Source organism: Natator depressus, chromosome 10 (genome assembly GCF_965152275.1).
Source record: "Natator depressus isolate rNatDep1 chromosome 10, rNatDep2.hap1, whole genome shotgun sequence".
Lineage (NCBI taxonomy): Eukaryota > Metazoa > Chordata > Testudines > Cheloniidae > Natator > Natator depressus.
The window spans coordinates 12,034,962-12,050,319 of NC_134243.1; the positions used below are offsets into that span (position 1 = coordinate 12,034,962).

The following is a 15,358-nucleotide window of genomic DNA, read 5'->3' on the forward strand; positions in this document are numbered from 1 at the left end:
TCGTCCCCCCTCCTCACCCCCTGGGTCTTGGTGAATACAGTCATGTCAGCCTAGGTTAGTACAGTACAGTTACTCGTTGGAAAGGTGGATAGGTAGCTGAGGCCTTGTGGAAGGGTGGACTAGGTCCGGAGGCCTCGTGGCCCTGTGTCACCCTGCCCCAGAATAGAGCAGAGAGAAGTCCTCCAGGCAGCCTAGAGTGCTTGCAGAGGAGTGGCCAATCAGAGGGACTGGTGGAGCAGCCAATCTGAGGCCAGAAGGGCCCTGTATAAGACAAGCAGCAGAGCAGAGAAGTTCAGTTGCTGTGTGGAGCTCGAGGAGTGAAGACCTGGTGGCTGGAAGAGCAGCAGTACCACGGACAGCTCACTGTGGCGAGCTCACTGCAAACAGGACTGAACCCAAGGAAGGCTGCTGAAGACTGGGTGCCTGGCTGGTGGGAAGAGCAGCAGGACCAGCGGAAGATCACTGCGGGCAGGCTGAAGCCCAGGGGGACTGAGAATAGAACCTGGCCAGGCCAGCGAGGGTACCAAGATGGGCCCTGCTGGTCTGGTTGAAGACTGAGCCCAGGGAGACCTGCTGAAACACCACCAGCTGTGGGTACTGAGATGGGCCCCGGTTGGGTGGTTGAAGAAGGCAGTGCCTCCCTTAGAGCTACAGTCCCATACCAGGTCTGTGATAAGAACTTGGACTGTATACCCCGGAATGGGGGACAGTGTGTGCTGCTCAGCCAGAGGGTTGAGTTGCCAAAGATCCACTGCGAGAACCATTGGCCAGGGGGCACTCACCAAAGGCGGATGCCACCCCATTGTAAGACCAAAAAATCAAAAGAAAGCTCACATCCACCAACCAAAGAGGTTGCCCACGAGAGGTGGATGCCACCCCAAAAAAAGACTGTGATCGCAGGGGTATCGGCCCTGAGAAAGGAGGCGCTTGCGAGAGGCAAGGGACTAACCCCATTGCAGGCCTGTCTACATGGAAGATTATTTTCAGGATAAGCTAAGATGTGAATGTAACCTGATATAATGATATTGATACAACCCCTCATGTGGACACTCTTATTTTGGTACAAGATTGGGGTTCTTTGATTTAGTTTGTCACTTGGGTAGCGAGGTTTAAGCTAATCCAAACTCTTGCAGCAGAATAAGTATAACCTTGGTTTATATTGATATAATTATATTGGTTTAGCTGGTAAAACTTCTCCATGTTGGCAAGGTCCATGTTGTCATCCTTGTTCTGACTGCATAATATAACCCAACACACTTTTCTCTCACTCTCTCTTCCCTTCCGTTCTCACTTTTCACATCCTAGTACATTACAATTGAAATTCCCTTTGTAGCCACCCAGGATTTTTCTAATGTGCTGAGGTTTTCCAGGGTCTCATCAAGATGATAGGTAAAGCACCAGTAAGTTACCAGCTGTACTTTCTCAGGCTGTACATAGCTAGTAAGGAGGAGTATTGATTTAGTTTTGATGCCATGTATTTTATAAATATGCATGAGGATTTGGAGTTATTTAACTGTGCTTTTTAATTCTCCTTGCATTCCTGACTCTTTCAGTCAAGGATTTCTTTGTATGCACAGCAAGCTGCTGTGTGGCAGCCCTGTTCTCACTGGTTGGGACGTTTCCAGTGTTTGTTAATCCCAAGTCTGCAGAAACTTTAGTGTTCAAAGAATAAAAGGATGAAGTATCTCTTTTCTGTGTGAGGAACAGAGCCTGTCGCTCTCAGGAGACTGGAACAAGAAGGCATGGGACCAAGGGGCACCTCCCTCACTCCCTCCAGGGGGAAGGAAGAACAAAGGAGGCACTTGATTCCCTTCCTCCAGGAAGAGGAGAGAGGTTCATTTAGCTGAAGGTTCTTAAAGAGTGTTTAAATAAAGGACGTAACCTACAGAAATGGAGAAAAGGACGGAGATTCTTCGGGGAGGGCCGGAAAAATGCAGCAGCATCCATTTCCATTGAGAAGGTGGAAGTGGTAGAAGCCTCTGGTCTATATTTGGAATGGAGATTCACAGCTCCCTCGCTCTGGGAAGAAAAGAGCAGACCAAAGAGGTATCTGTATCTTCAACACAGTTAAGTTAAACTCTAGTGAGCAATGCTAGTAAACACTGTAGATAGCTACATGGATAATTACTAAGAACCCATGGTTAAATTGTGTATATGTCTTGTTTGTGTGTTTGTACACTCTTATAATACCAAGGTGTTTGGAGCCCCCATCCTTGCTATCTCCTCCTCCTGACTTTCCCAGACAAAACAATTCATTATGAGGGGAGTTTATCTCCTCATTAGGAGTGTGAGAGTGGTGGGGGGATGGTGGCTGTGGAAGATCATATCTTCTCACTTGGAAAGGCAAGACTACTGGTGCTTCACTGACCACAGAAAGTGGCTGCAGTAAAAAATAAAAAGAGGAATTGGGGATTCCTCTTCATCTTTCTCTCCCCATTCTCACTTAAGTGATCATTTCTTTTTCTCCCCCCGACTCCCTTTGTTCAGCCAGAGCAGAGGAGCAGTGGGAAGTAATAATCTTCCGGCAGTGCATCATTTAGCACCTGTCTGGTTGGTGAGAGTGGCTTCATTATTAAAGATTAGCTCCATGGAACCTGTTTATATGGAGTGAATGTTTGCTGTAAAGCTCCATAGGAAATTATTCCATTGCAGACAATGGTTGTCAGAAGTGGGTCCTCCAGAGTCTGTTCCATTTTCTGCAATAGTGTTGAAAATAGATTAGTCTTTTCTACACTAGAAGTTAAACCCTTTCCAACACTAGTTCAGAGAACCTATTGCTGAAAACCACTGTCAGCAGAGGGTTAGTTTCCTAGTATAAATATGACTTAAAGGGAATGAAAGACCATTGAAAGGTACTGAAACAATTCAGGACTTCCACTTCACTGCCACGCTGTAAGTGTAGACAAACCCTGAGTTCAGAGCTCCAAGCATTAGATGACAACCTAGTGAGCCTAAGCAGTATGTGATTTTCTTTTCTTTCTTTTACCCCACCATCTCCACTCTGAATCCTCTTGCCAGATTTGTTAGAACATGTGATTGTTAGACTGCATTTCACATTCAAATCCCTTCCTTTCTGGGGTTTGTACAAAGTGCATTGCATTCCCTAGAGCATATCCAGTTTGGTGCTGGGTACAAAAGATATACCTATATTGAAAATGGCATCTGAAGGGCTTCAGCACCTCTGGTAAAATTTAATTTATCATGAACATTACAGCAGTGCTCAAAATGTGCTACCTGTTTTACAGCCACATAGGAAGATCTATTCTGGGGTTAAAGAGATGATCGTCACAGTGTGATGGGGGGAAGGGGTTGGTTGTGATACATCTAGCTCAAACTGCCTCTTTGCCCAGTTGCTAATTTGCTGTAGGCACTGCAGTAAGAGAGCGTTTAGGGAGGAATTTCAATGAGGAGACTGTAGTGTGGCCTTGCAGATCAGCTCAAGAAGATGAAGGTGCAGAGGGCAGAAATGGTTGTGGAAGAAGTGGATGAACAGGGGGTCAAGGGTGGTCTCCGTGAGGGGAAGACGTGGTTGGATAAGTAAGCAGGGAGGAGATATGTAGGTCCATGAATATGAGGACAAGAATCTTAAGCCTGATGTGCTGGAGAAGAGCACTATGAAGGGACTTGGAGGAGGTGTGAGACACCCTAGTCAGATCAAAAAGGTACAAAGAACATCTTAGCAGCTGTGGTTTATAAGGACTGGAGGGGGTGTGGGTGCTGAGAGGCCAGTGAGGAGGAGGATGCAGTAATCAAGGTAGGAGGGAAGAGTGGTCAAGAGTTTATATTGTCTGGATAGAAATAAAAGGCTGGATCTCAATGTTGTGGAGGGGGAAGCAACAGGATTTTAACACAGTCTGGACAAGGGGAGAGGAAGGATTGAAAGACAGCCTAGTCAGATTCTGCTGCCAGTTTCCAGTCTTGTGACCCCTATAGAGGACATTCACCTCAGGGTGATAGGAAGAGGAATTTGGAGCAGAGGGAGGACCATGTATGAAATATGGCTTGAACAAGCATATCCTTTCACGACATTCCAGCAGCCTTCTTTTCTCAGCTCTTTCTACTCCAAGTGTGTGCGCTTCTGGCAGAGCTGCAGGGAGCAGGTGGTGTGTGTTTGTGATTGGTTAGTTTCCTTTGTCTCATCTTTGCAATCCATCTCTGTGAATACAGTTCCTATTCTGAGGGCTTTAAAGATCTCTTAGTGTGGTTATCTTCTGTGACAGAGGGAACTGGGGTTTGATCAGTGTTTTGTGCTTATGTAAGTTGAGTCTGGAGGGAATTCTTGGATATGGTTTAGTTTGGGTTTTGCTCTAATCGCTTTTAACAAGCTTGAGCAGTGAAACAAGCAAGAAACTGAAATTGCTTTAAAATCTGGTGTTTTCTGGGATGGGATACCACTTTATTTTGTGGTTGCCATCTGCTAATATAAAGTGGGAGAACAGGCTTCTTTATCCCCTTGCAGCAGAGAACTAAACAGAGACACTGCCAGAGTAACCACAAGTAAAGACCAAATACTCAGGCAAAAGGTCAGAGAAAAGCCATTTAGAGGGAAAATGCTCATCCACACAGCCAGGCTGACTTGACTCAATGCAAGAATGTGGGATAATCTACAAAAATGGAAATGAAGCCTCCAGATGTAAGCATGAGAGTGCTGAGAAGAAGAAAAGACCATATATAGGGCAGGGTGTTCAGGAAGCCTTTCACTCCACCCCTCTTGAAAAACCATTTGTCTTGCCTTTTAGCTCTCCATTTAAAGAGAATTTTCCCAACCATCGCCCCCTGCAAGTGGGTGCAGAGGTCATTTGGGATTTTCTGCCAAGTGGGTATTAAACCATTTTTCCTATAAAGTTGATACAATTTACTAAGCAACATTAGATTCTCCTGATTCCTGCTTAAGTTCCTTTGACAATGTCCATAGATTGCATACACATCTAATTCCAGAAGCCATATGGATTTCTCTGTTAAAAAATCAGTGTATGAACAGGCTCTTCAGTTGAGAAGAAATGTGTGGTGTTGTTTGTATTCTGGTAGCACCCACAGTGTGCTAGGAACTGTCCACACAATGGAATAGACAGTCCCTTCCTGAAAAGCTTACGATCTTTCTCAGTTGGGAATATTGCCATATGCTCCATTGCAAGGTAGAAAAGATTAAACTCTGCTGTCCATTTGTTGCACCAGAATCTATTGTGCTCCCCAGAAAGTCTAATTTTTTTAAATTTTACTGGCATCAAAGATATAAAAAATATATTCACTACATTGTGCCACTTGTGATAAGTGCATATCAGACTCATCTGTGGGTGTTGACCTGTTTTCTCTCCAAGGCAATGGAACATAGTTGCAGTGCATGGCAGTGTAAAATCAGTTGTTAAAAATCCTTGATGGCTGTTGCAGATGTTGCTTCAAGCCAATCAGAACCTTGATGAAGTGTCTGAGCCTTCTGCATTTTAGTTTCATTAATGAATAACAGACCGACTAATTTTCAGTAGTTGAGACGACTTCCTTTGCTTGCAGACCTCTCTTCTCAGGAACTCTGAATATCTGCAGCATACTTGTAAGATTAAATGCATGTGCCGGGCATTCAAGGTTTGATATAAAAATGAGTCACATTCTTGTAAGCACTTCATTCACGCCCATACACCCCTCTCAATAATTCGCAAGTAGATATCATCTTGAGAAAAGCTTTTATGGCTTTAGGAGAAGGGCCTACCTGAGTCAGAAGTATTTAGCTTCCAAACACACACACTGAAATGCAGGAACCATCTTCAAGTATAAACACATTCAGGGTGGCATCACTGGGAGTTCTCTCTCATCCACACTCTTTCTATAGAAGGGATGTCTTTTTTTTTTTTAATAGATTTTAAGGATTCTTGCCCTCAATCATCATTTCATCAATGGACTTGTAAAGCTAAGGTTTTTCTATTATGGCAGGTATGTAAAGTCTTACTGGTCATTGCTCTGGGATTTTAATACACTCTGTACAAAAGGCTGTGTTTATTAAGATTTTAGTTCTTTAAGAATGGCATAATCACTATAAGCACAATAGTTTTCTCTGGGCCCAGCTTTCAGTTGGGGCAAGAAAGTGATGAAGGGGCACTGGAGTTATTGCTACTCTAAGATTTTAGCTTACAGTACCTAAGCTTTAGACTACAAACCAGCCCTATTCCAATTTCTGGTTTAATGTTTCTCCTAATCCTTTTATCAGGAAGACTGTTGCAAGTCCGAACCTCACTGAGTAGCTCACCCGTGCTGCAACTGTGTGTCCCTATAACATTTCAGAAGATAGAACCTGTCACTGGTGTTTCCATGACTGTTACTTAAGATGTCTGTGTGGGAGCAGGACGGAGATGATATGGTGATTGTAGCTGCTCAGCGTTCAGAGGGAAGATTTCTGTGGGAGTCCACCCTTGCCCTCAACTAAATTCCCAGGCAGGCCTGTTTGGAAAGCTAAAGGCACCACATCAAAACAACATGTTATGAGTTGTGGAACATATGAACTTAAGAGGCATCAAGTCATCTCCACGGAGAGGCCTGAGCATCATTGAGGCTACCAGAGCTGAGCCATTCGTAGAAATGGGTAAAAGATATAGATCCATTTTTGCACTGATATGGTTTTGCTTCCTCAAGCAACAAATCAACCAGTTAGCATCTTACTTTCCAAGAATGAATAATTCACTGTACTGCTCAAGTGTCTGCCACACCTGGTAGCAATCAATCAAGTCATTTATCACTTCACTCTAAACTGACAGTCTTTGCACTTCTTTCTGTCACATCTGAATTACCAGTTCAGCATTATTCCATGAAGGAAGATCCAGTGAAGGTCATTACTGTGTCTAATTCTTGAAGTTACTTTCTCATTCCTACGCTTCTCAAATTTCAAGGGCACTGAAGGGAACTGAGACAGAAGAAATGTGGCTGGCTGGGGATCCTAGCACTAAGTGCACTGTACCCTTCACCAAGTTTATTGCACTTATTAGCAAAATGTTCAGTACACGTACCCAGTTTGAGTCACAAAATAATGTGCTATTGAGAAGAACAGACCTTCCATCTACACAACTGCCAGATGGACTGAGGAATCCTTACTATGTTTTTCTGAAATGAATAGGCAGCAGGTTTAAAACAAATAAAAGGAAGTATTTCTTCACACAACGCAGAGTGAATCTGTGGAAGGATGATCCTTACCAGATCCTAAGGAGGATCCTTACCAGAGGATGTTGTGAAGGCCAAGACCATAACAGGGTTCAGAAAAGAACTAGATAAATTCATGGAGGATAGGTCCATCAATGGCTATTAGCTGAGATAGGCAGGGATGGCGTCCCTAGCCTCTGTTTGCCAGAAGCTGGGAATGAGCGACGGGATGGATCACTTGATGATTCCCTGTTCTGTTCATCCCCTCTGGGGCACCTGGCACTGGCCACTGTCGGAAGATACAGGGCTAGATGGACCTTTGGCCTAACCCAGTAGGGCCATTCTTATGTTCTTCCAACAAGAGGATTGTCTGCAGGTCTCACGTAGGATCTCTCCCCAGAACATGTCTCACATTTCCCTATAAGAAATGCTCCAAGCCTGGGAAGAGCCAGTTGCTTCTGCACATTAATCCCAGCAGTCCGAACGCCGAACAAGCTTTTCATCGTTCTCTGGAGACCACAGAACACGTTTTACATCAAACTGAAACATGTAATAAAAAGATGCCTCTTACTCTGCGTTGGTTCAGTACAGACGCAACATCCACAGCAGATGGCTCCCGAGTTGCTCGGGATTCCCGTCTCTTGTTCAAAGAATCCTGTACATCTTCTATGCCTCTTCTTGAGAGTCCGCTGTTTCGTCTGTCCCCGGGGCTTAAGATCAGGTGTGGCTTGCCATATGTGCAACCCCCACCCCCCAACATTTTGTGTGCCCTACTTCAAATTCAAAAGAATGAAAAACAGGGTCAGCAATATTTGATAGTATATTGCAGGGGGAAGAAATCAGTAACTCACATTCTGTCGAGCTGCTGGGATTCCAGTATGTTGCTTACCTTTTTCCAGGCCCTTGCTTCTGACCAGCATGGGGCTCCAGGCTCCATTTTCCCTTCAAGTGGTGCTGGGATTTTTGATGCTCCCTTGCAGTCTGGTATCCTTAGCCACTTGCTACCATATCTGTGCCTAAAGCCAATCCAGATCACTACTGGCCTTCTGAAGTTTCAAGGAAAACGTCACGTGAAAGGAGTCATGGTACCATTTTTGAGGTCTAATATTAATGTATACACACCTGAACCCCTGTTATCTGAAGTTGTGATGTCCTCTACTATGCGAAATTTGCATTGGAAGGTTCCCTCATTTGTCTGAAACCCTGGTAGTGTAAATAAATTAAACATTTCCCAAATGAGCTTCTACTGGGTGCTTAGCATTATTATATTTTATATGAGAGGCAGTGTGGTCCAGTGGCCAGGAACAGGACTAGGATTTGGAAGACCTGGGTCTGTTTCCAGCTCTGTCACCACCCTGTTGTTTGATTTTGGGCAAGATAACTCATCTGTCTGTACCTCTTTCCCCTCCCACCTGTAGTCGTCTCGTCTATTTAGATTGTAAACTCTTTGGGGAAGGGGCAGTGTCATGCTGTGTGTCTGTACAGTTCCTAGCACAATGGGACCCCATCTCACTTGGTGCCTCTAGATGCTACCACTATATAAAACATATATAATAACATTTTAGCCTTAGGGGAAAATAGTGATCCGCACTGTATAGAATAAAGAGGAAGCCAGTGTCCCTGTTCTGATGCTGGAAGGAACAGAGCAAATATGATAGTGATCTTTCCCAGAAATTTAAAAGGAGATTGATTCTATAATGGCCATAAGATACTGTCTTCATACCACAGAAGGTTTTTAAATGTGTGCCTGTCTGTAAATGAAGTGTAATGTCAGACTAATGAATTCACCAACTATGTCAGGAGAGCTGGTGAGCCCCTAGGAGTGAGATTGTGTTTCAGTGCTGATTTAAGAATATGTTCTAGCAAGGGTATGTGTTATAAAAGGGAGGGAATATACAAGGCTGGTAGAGAGATAACTGTAGTTTTGTGGCAATGCCTTTGAAAAACTAGACTGTATTACAGGAAGAAATTGGAGTGAAAAACTAGTGCCTAGCAGGTCAAAGTGGTCTCAACAGGGAAGGTGTCAGTAATCTCCAGTATTGTCTGATTTTTTCAGTTTAGTATCCAGCACATAATTGTGTGAGAGGAGCTAGGTCAAGGTGCTCAGATACTGCAGTGGTGAATGCAGCATAAAATCCTAGTTGAAGAGAGTGGGAGCCACACCTTGGATCTTGTAAACATTTTCATGGAATGAAAGCGTCCTCTCACCAGGCAACCGAAGTGCGGTTAACTGTGATTTTGAACCTCTTCCCCTCCCTGGAAAGCAAAGTGAGGGCGAAGACTGGGGAGAAAACTCCCTGACTCAAGACCTGCCAGTTAGCCTGCCTGTGTAATAGGGGAGGGGAAGGAGAGTCCTGTGTTCAAATGATCCTGGGTACGTCGCTGCCTCAGGGAACAGTCCACACTCATAGATGCTGGTGTGTGGTATGTTTGGCAGGGACAACTTGCCTGATAAGCTTGGAGCGGGCGGTGTCTGTGATTCCAGCTGCTGGAGGGTCCTGGCCACATGGTGTAGAGTTTGTAAGGCTATTTTCTTCTTCAAGGGTGAGGGAAGGCAGGGAATAGCCTAATCCTCACCAGCGTGTGCGCCTCCCCAACTTCGATCTGTTTGAAAACTTCTGCTCCTCAGTCTGTTCCTCCCCCCAATTCTGAATGATCTTTACTCTTTTTGTCTCCATGATTGCAGGCTTCCCAGCCAGTTCTCAGCACTGGCGACCTCTCATCCTCTAGGAGGCAGCTGCAGGGGGTGGTGCTGGGAGATGAGTGCATGTTAGTTACAGATGAGACAGCCAGCAGGGGGCCACTGAGGAGCTATAGGGCACTACCGCACTCAGAGTATAACAGCATTCCAGCTAGCTGTCTGCCAGCGACAGTGTATGCCCACACACATGCATACCGCTCTCACACCCAATCCCAAGCAGGCTCGCCTTCCCTCACAAACACCCCTGCTGTTACACACACCCACTTACACAGATACTCTCCCTCTCCTTCCCTGCCAGGACAAAACCTAGCAGGCAACGTTCAATAGGGAAGTTGCAACTAATTCCTAGAGGGAAAGCAGAGCCAGGGAGCAGAGTGGCTTGAGCTGCTGGTCCTTTTCCTGCGGGGAAGGAGCTTCAGAGAGTGAGGAGCATACCTGCCAAGAGATCCAGGACACCAGGGCTGCCTGAGATGGATGTTCAGAACTCAGCACTTTATATACCCTTCTACTTTGTCTGCAGAGTCGCTGTCACCAACATGTTTTCCATGGGAATATTACTGAAACAGGGAAGCTGAGTAGCAGTAAGGCCACTAGAGGGCACTAAAACAACTGTGAGATATTTAACCCTTAAAGTTCTGTTTCCCTCACTGATATTCTGCTCTAAAAAGAAAGAGGGGAAAATTTGTCTTTTATTTGCTGTTTTTTTCCTTACTGACTGATTGTGAGATCAAGGATGTAGTGTGAATTCTAGAGGGTAGGGAGTGTCAGGAAAATGTCAGGCAACAGGCTGTAGGTTATTCAGGTGGCTGTAGAGTTAGTTAATAAGATGAAATTGGTGGATCACACACACAACCTTTAGGATCTCCAGTTAATACAGACCAATGTAATTGAAATGATAGAAAAATCAATGTACATAAGCATAAGAATAAGATAAGTACAATAAAGTGGTTCCTTGCATTGGTCATACTTACAGTCTTACACTGGGCATACTTAAACCTTATGGGAACCATCAGAAACAAAAATGGAAGAAAAAAATAAGTAGCGATTTCCCCCAAGAGGATGGAGTGGGGCCAGACTTCCTATGCGATTGTCCCATGGCATCATCCCAGTGTCCCAGCTCAGGATGGGTTTGACAACCTCTTATACACCTTTCCCTATTCCACCCACATACATCCAGGGCCATATTGAATCAAGTCAAGTCTCATCCTTTTATTCATATTTGGTATTCTAGGAGATGAATTTTAGGGTTATAAAGCTTTCTGCAGTCCAGGTGAAGATCGTGTCTTTGAAACCACAAGTATAATATCAGTGTTGCCCTCTCACTTTGAAGGCATATTAATCCATTATTTTAGGATTTGACTCGCAGGTTAAACTGTTCTAAATCTAATTCACCTTCAAGAAAAGTGTAAAATGACATGTCTCTACTTGCTTGGGACAGACTGATGAAACTCACTAAGGACTCCAGCACGGGAGTCCTGTGGACATCACAGACTTGTACTAATAAATTAGGCTGGCACTGTGTGTCCTGCTGTAGTTTAAGGCTTCATTATAAACTCCTGCTATCAGGGGATTTAACATGCAACCATAAAACTTCATTTCTGGAGTTAAACTTAATAATGAAGGTGTCATCCAGGAGCAAGTTCTGCTCAGTTGAAACAGTGGTTCTCAAATTTTTTTTACAGGTTACCCCTTTCACACAGCGTGCCTCTGAATGCCACTCCCTGTTATAAATTAAAACACTTTTAAAAAAAATATTTAACACTATTATAAATGCTGGAGGTGAAATGGGGTTTGGAGTGGAGGCTGAGAGCTCGCGACCCCCCACGTAATAACCTTGCGACCCCCTGAGGGGTCACAATCCCCAGTTTGAGAACCCCTTAGTTAAGAGGTTGGGAGAAAGCAGCCCCTTCTTTGGCTGGTTTTCATTGCTGGAATTGTGACATTAATGCTCTGTAAGTGTACCATGTTCTATGTGTATGTCTGCTGTGTTTTGCCTCCTTGTGCAGTTTGTAGGGACTCAGACCAGTTACACAGTTTGCATACCGTGTTTGGATTTTGCAGGGTGACTATGACCACAGTAAAACCAAAGTGCTTCACTTCAGCATGAATCCAGCAAGCCTGGCCAAGCAGCAGCGAAAGGAGGAACAGCACCAGCTCCAGGAAGAGTGTGAGAGGCTGAGAGAGCTGGTCAGGGTCCTGGAAGGAGGAGGCTCCATCCCTGGGAATCTGGAGATGGTTGGAAGTTTGCAGTCACCCCAAGAAATTGCAGGTACTTTGCTGGCCTCTAGCCATGTGTCTATCTTATAGCTCTTATATACAGTAAATGAAGTAACCTTGGCTGGGCAGTATTGATAGAGGGCAGAAAGGAAATATATCCCTCCTTTCATGGCTGGACTTAGCTCTGGAGGTCTTGTGGATAGCAGAAAATAACTCAGCTGTGGAGAAGTAAGTGGCTGAAATCTTTTCTGACCTGGTTTAAAATAAACAAATATTGTTTATCAGTATATATGCGCCCCATTAATCACAGCGAAATTGACTACTCCATGAAAATAAAGTACATCTACACTTCACAGAATCTGAGACTCTCCTGAGGTACAGAGTCTTTCTTCTATTCAAATACAGGACTGAGACCTTACAATACAGTAGCTGTGAGGTTCAGCACCCTCCCGTACACAGTAAAAAAGGCTGTAAATCAAGGTAACAATATTAGCAAAGTCTGACTTGTCACCTAAAGCACTGAGAAGTGACCAGGCAGAGTTGATTCACACTGGAGAACCCAAGAGATCTAACTGTTGAATCTCTGACCCACATGTACTTGCCCTCAAAACTCCCTTGCTATAGCTGAAGAGAAAAATAAACCAGTCTACACAATGGAAGGAAGGGCTGTGGGGAGCTAATGTGTTGTGATGTTGGCAGTGCACGTAAGGCTAGTGCCTGCAGGGAATGATGCTCTTTAAGGTGTGTGGCCCAGGACATGGTGCTTTTCTCTGAGGCTGCATATGTAGGAAATTTGTGACCCATGAGCCTTCTCAGCCTTGGTGTAAAGAAATCCCCTATGGAAGTGACTCTCATTGTTATGGCACGGAAGTATTCTGAAAGTAGCCTGCTAGTTTTTCCATTAGCTCAAATGATAGTATTTCATTATTGGGTTTATCCCAACATCTCGGTGGATTATGGCACTAAATAAATACAAATAATTACACAGAAAATCTAGGTGGCTTGTCTGAGTGAGGTATGGCATTAACTGCTTCTCTGTGGGGAGAGAGGGTTAAAAGGTCACTGTGGTTACAGGTACAGACTCAGTCCGTCCACACTGTTTATCTATTTGTGGTAGCACCAACTAAGTCATGGTGCTTTCTGAACGTTTAAGGAAGACGGTTCCCACTCCAAGGAGTTTCCAGTGAAAGGGTCCCAGAGAGAGGGAATTCTCAGGGGTGGTGTTTGCAGTGCAATTCAAATCTGAATTTCACTGTGGCTGTTTAGTGCCTGTCTCCCATTATGCTTCTGCACAGTCCAGTGTGTCTAATGCTGCAGATATATATGTGGGTGTCACTGCCCCCCAAACCCAGAGGGTGCTGTTACCATCTGTGGCAGAGAGGATGAAGAGGTGAGGTCATATATTTGGCTCTGCCACTGCTGAGTGAATCTCTGGGGTATAATATAGAGTAATTAGACCATTTTCTCTGAGGGGAGGGAGGTGTACTTCTCATGTATGCCCCCTTTGATTTGCTGTTCTTTTTTATTCCGCATCCTGTCCCTCAGTTTGCTTGTAGCTGTTCGTCAGGTGTCTCTGTGCCAGAATGCTACCAAGTTTGTCTCTAGCTCACAGGGGATACATTTTTAAGTTGTTTTCTATTCTTTCTTTGATTCTGACAGTAAAACAAACAGCTCTCTGGGTTTCAGTTTATTTTCAGCTTGTCATGTCTAGTGTGTTTGTGTCCCTTCTCTCCCGAGCCCCCTGCTATGTCATTCTGACTTTTGTTTGCTGACTTGTATAGAAGAGAGACCATCAGTCTAGCTGGGGTCGGGTATGCTTTTGGCTGCAGTCTAGCGGTTGTTTATCACAGTCACAGGAGGGACCTCTGGAGCCTCCAGGTGCATCTCAGTGCATATGGAAGTATTCATGTAAACAAAATAGAAAAAATAGCTAAGAGGAATGCACCGAGGGGGACCCCTGGATGGACGGTGTGATCAGAGGAAACAGATGTGTTATTGGTTTGTATAAAGGAGAAAAAGAAGAGCCCCCTTTTCTCATGTTTCATGACCACGTGTGAATCATTCTCATGTAGAGACACTGCTGACAACAATGCAGTAATTAGTTTAACACCTTTATTTTGCTGCAGAACCATGCTGGTTTTCAATGGCATAGTCCTGTAGCCATTGAAAAGAATGGCAATATTGGAATGTGCCAGGTATGTTGGACTATACAGGTGGAGCGCTATTTGAAGGCATGCATGATACTGTTACATCACTTAGCGCTGAAAGGGTTAGTTACGCCTGTTACTCACAGTCCTAGGGATGCTTAGAAAACATAGATGAATATGTCACCAAAAAACCAAGCCCAGGTTTTCCCAAGGTGGGAATGAGAAATTCCCCTCTTTTTCTTTTCATGGGGATGAAATCATAAGAACATTGCCTACAGGAAATGGTGGTGGAGCAGTCCTGCCATGTGCCTTCCAGTGTAGCTTGTATACAAGATGCAACTGAATGGCTTGCTGGGGAAACTCTCTTTGTTCACATTGACTGTCGTTAGTGTTACTGGAGCTTACGGTGAACAGTAAGGGGCAGATTTTCACTGAAGCCACGGGGAGCTGACGTTTCCATGCAAAATGTCATGAACTGGAATGATATTTGCATCACTTTTTGGGACAGTTGTTGTATCTACCTGTGCAAGGAGATGGGCAAGTTCAGCACTCTAAACTTTGGAGGTGGGCAAACCCTCCAGGTCAGGGCTGAACTGTATTGGTGGAGTTGGATAGGTCAAAACCTAGGACTGATTTCTCCTCCTCCTACAGGAAAAAAGTGGCTGTGTAGGTCAGGGTCAAAAAGACAATGAAGGTCCATGTATAACTTTGCTTTCTAGTGCTTGGCAGGTACGTAAATATAAAGTTTGATTGTCACATTCTGCTAACCCTTGTCCTTTAACAGTACCCATATACACTGAATGGGTCACTGTCAGAGATGAGAAATATGGGTGGCCTTTAGCCAGTTGTCTTTGCTACGTTCAGCAAGCTTGTCTGAGCTGCAATTATGCTTAAGGTTTGAAGGATTATAATTACAGCAACCAAAAAAGACATTAAGGACAATGATGTTGATGGTTTTGATAATAATGTGTTGGCTATTATTAAATTTTCTCATTGGGCTGGAATGTAGCACGTTTTCTCTGACCACGGTTCCAATTCCTGGAGAGGTAATAAGGAAATTATTATGGTGGACGCTAAAGCTCATTAAATGTGACTCTATTAAAAATCAAGGTTATATTGGACTTTAAATCTCTTTGAGCATAACCACTGGAGGCTGCAGCACAAGTTGGCA

The 15,358-nt window shown here is 44.3% G+C and overlaps 1 protein-coding gene across 6 annotated transcripts in view; it reads left to right on the forward strand.

Moving 5' to 3' along the window:
• MAD1L1 (mitotic arrest deficient 1 like 1) overlaps positions 1–15,358 on the forward strand; it is a 553,489-nt gene that overhangs the window by 370,371 nt on the left and 167,760 nt on the right. For 5 of the 6 annotated variants that reach the window (XM_074965202.1, XM_074965204.1, XM_074965203.1 and 2 more), the window contains one exon: positions 11,885–12,092. In XM_074965202.1, the coding sequence (XP_074821303.1) occupies positions 11,885–12,092 (208 nt within the window). Of the gene's footprint in view, positions 1–1,847; positions 2,047–11,884; positions 12,093–15,358 lie in introns of those variants that run through there. The other variant, XM_074965208.1, reaches the window with a different exon arrangement.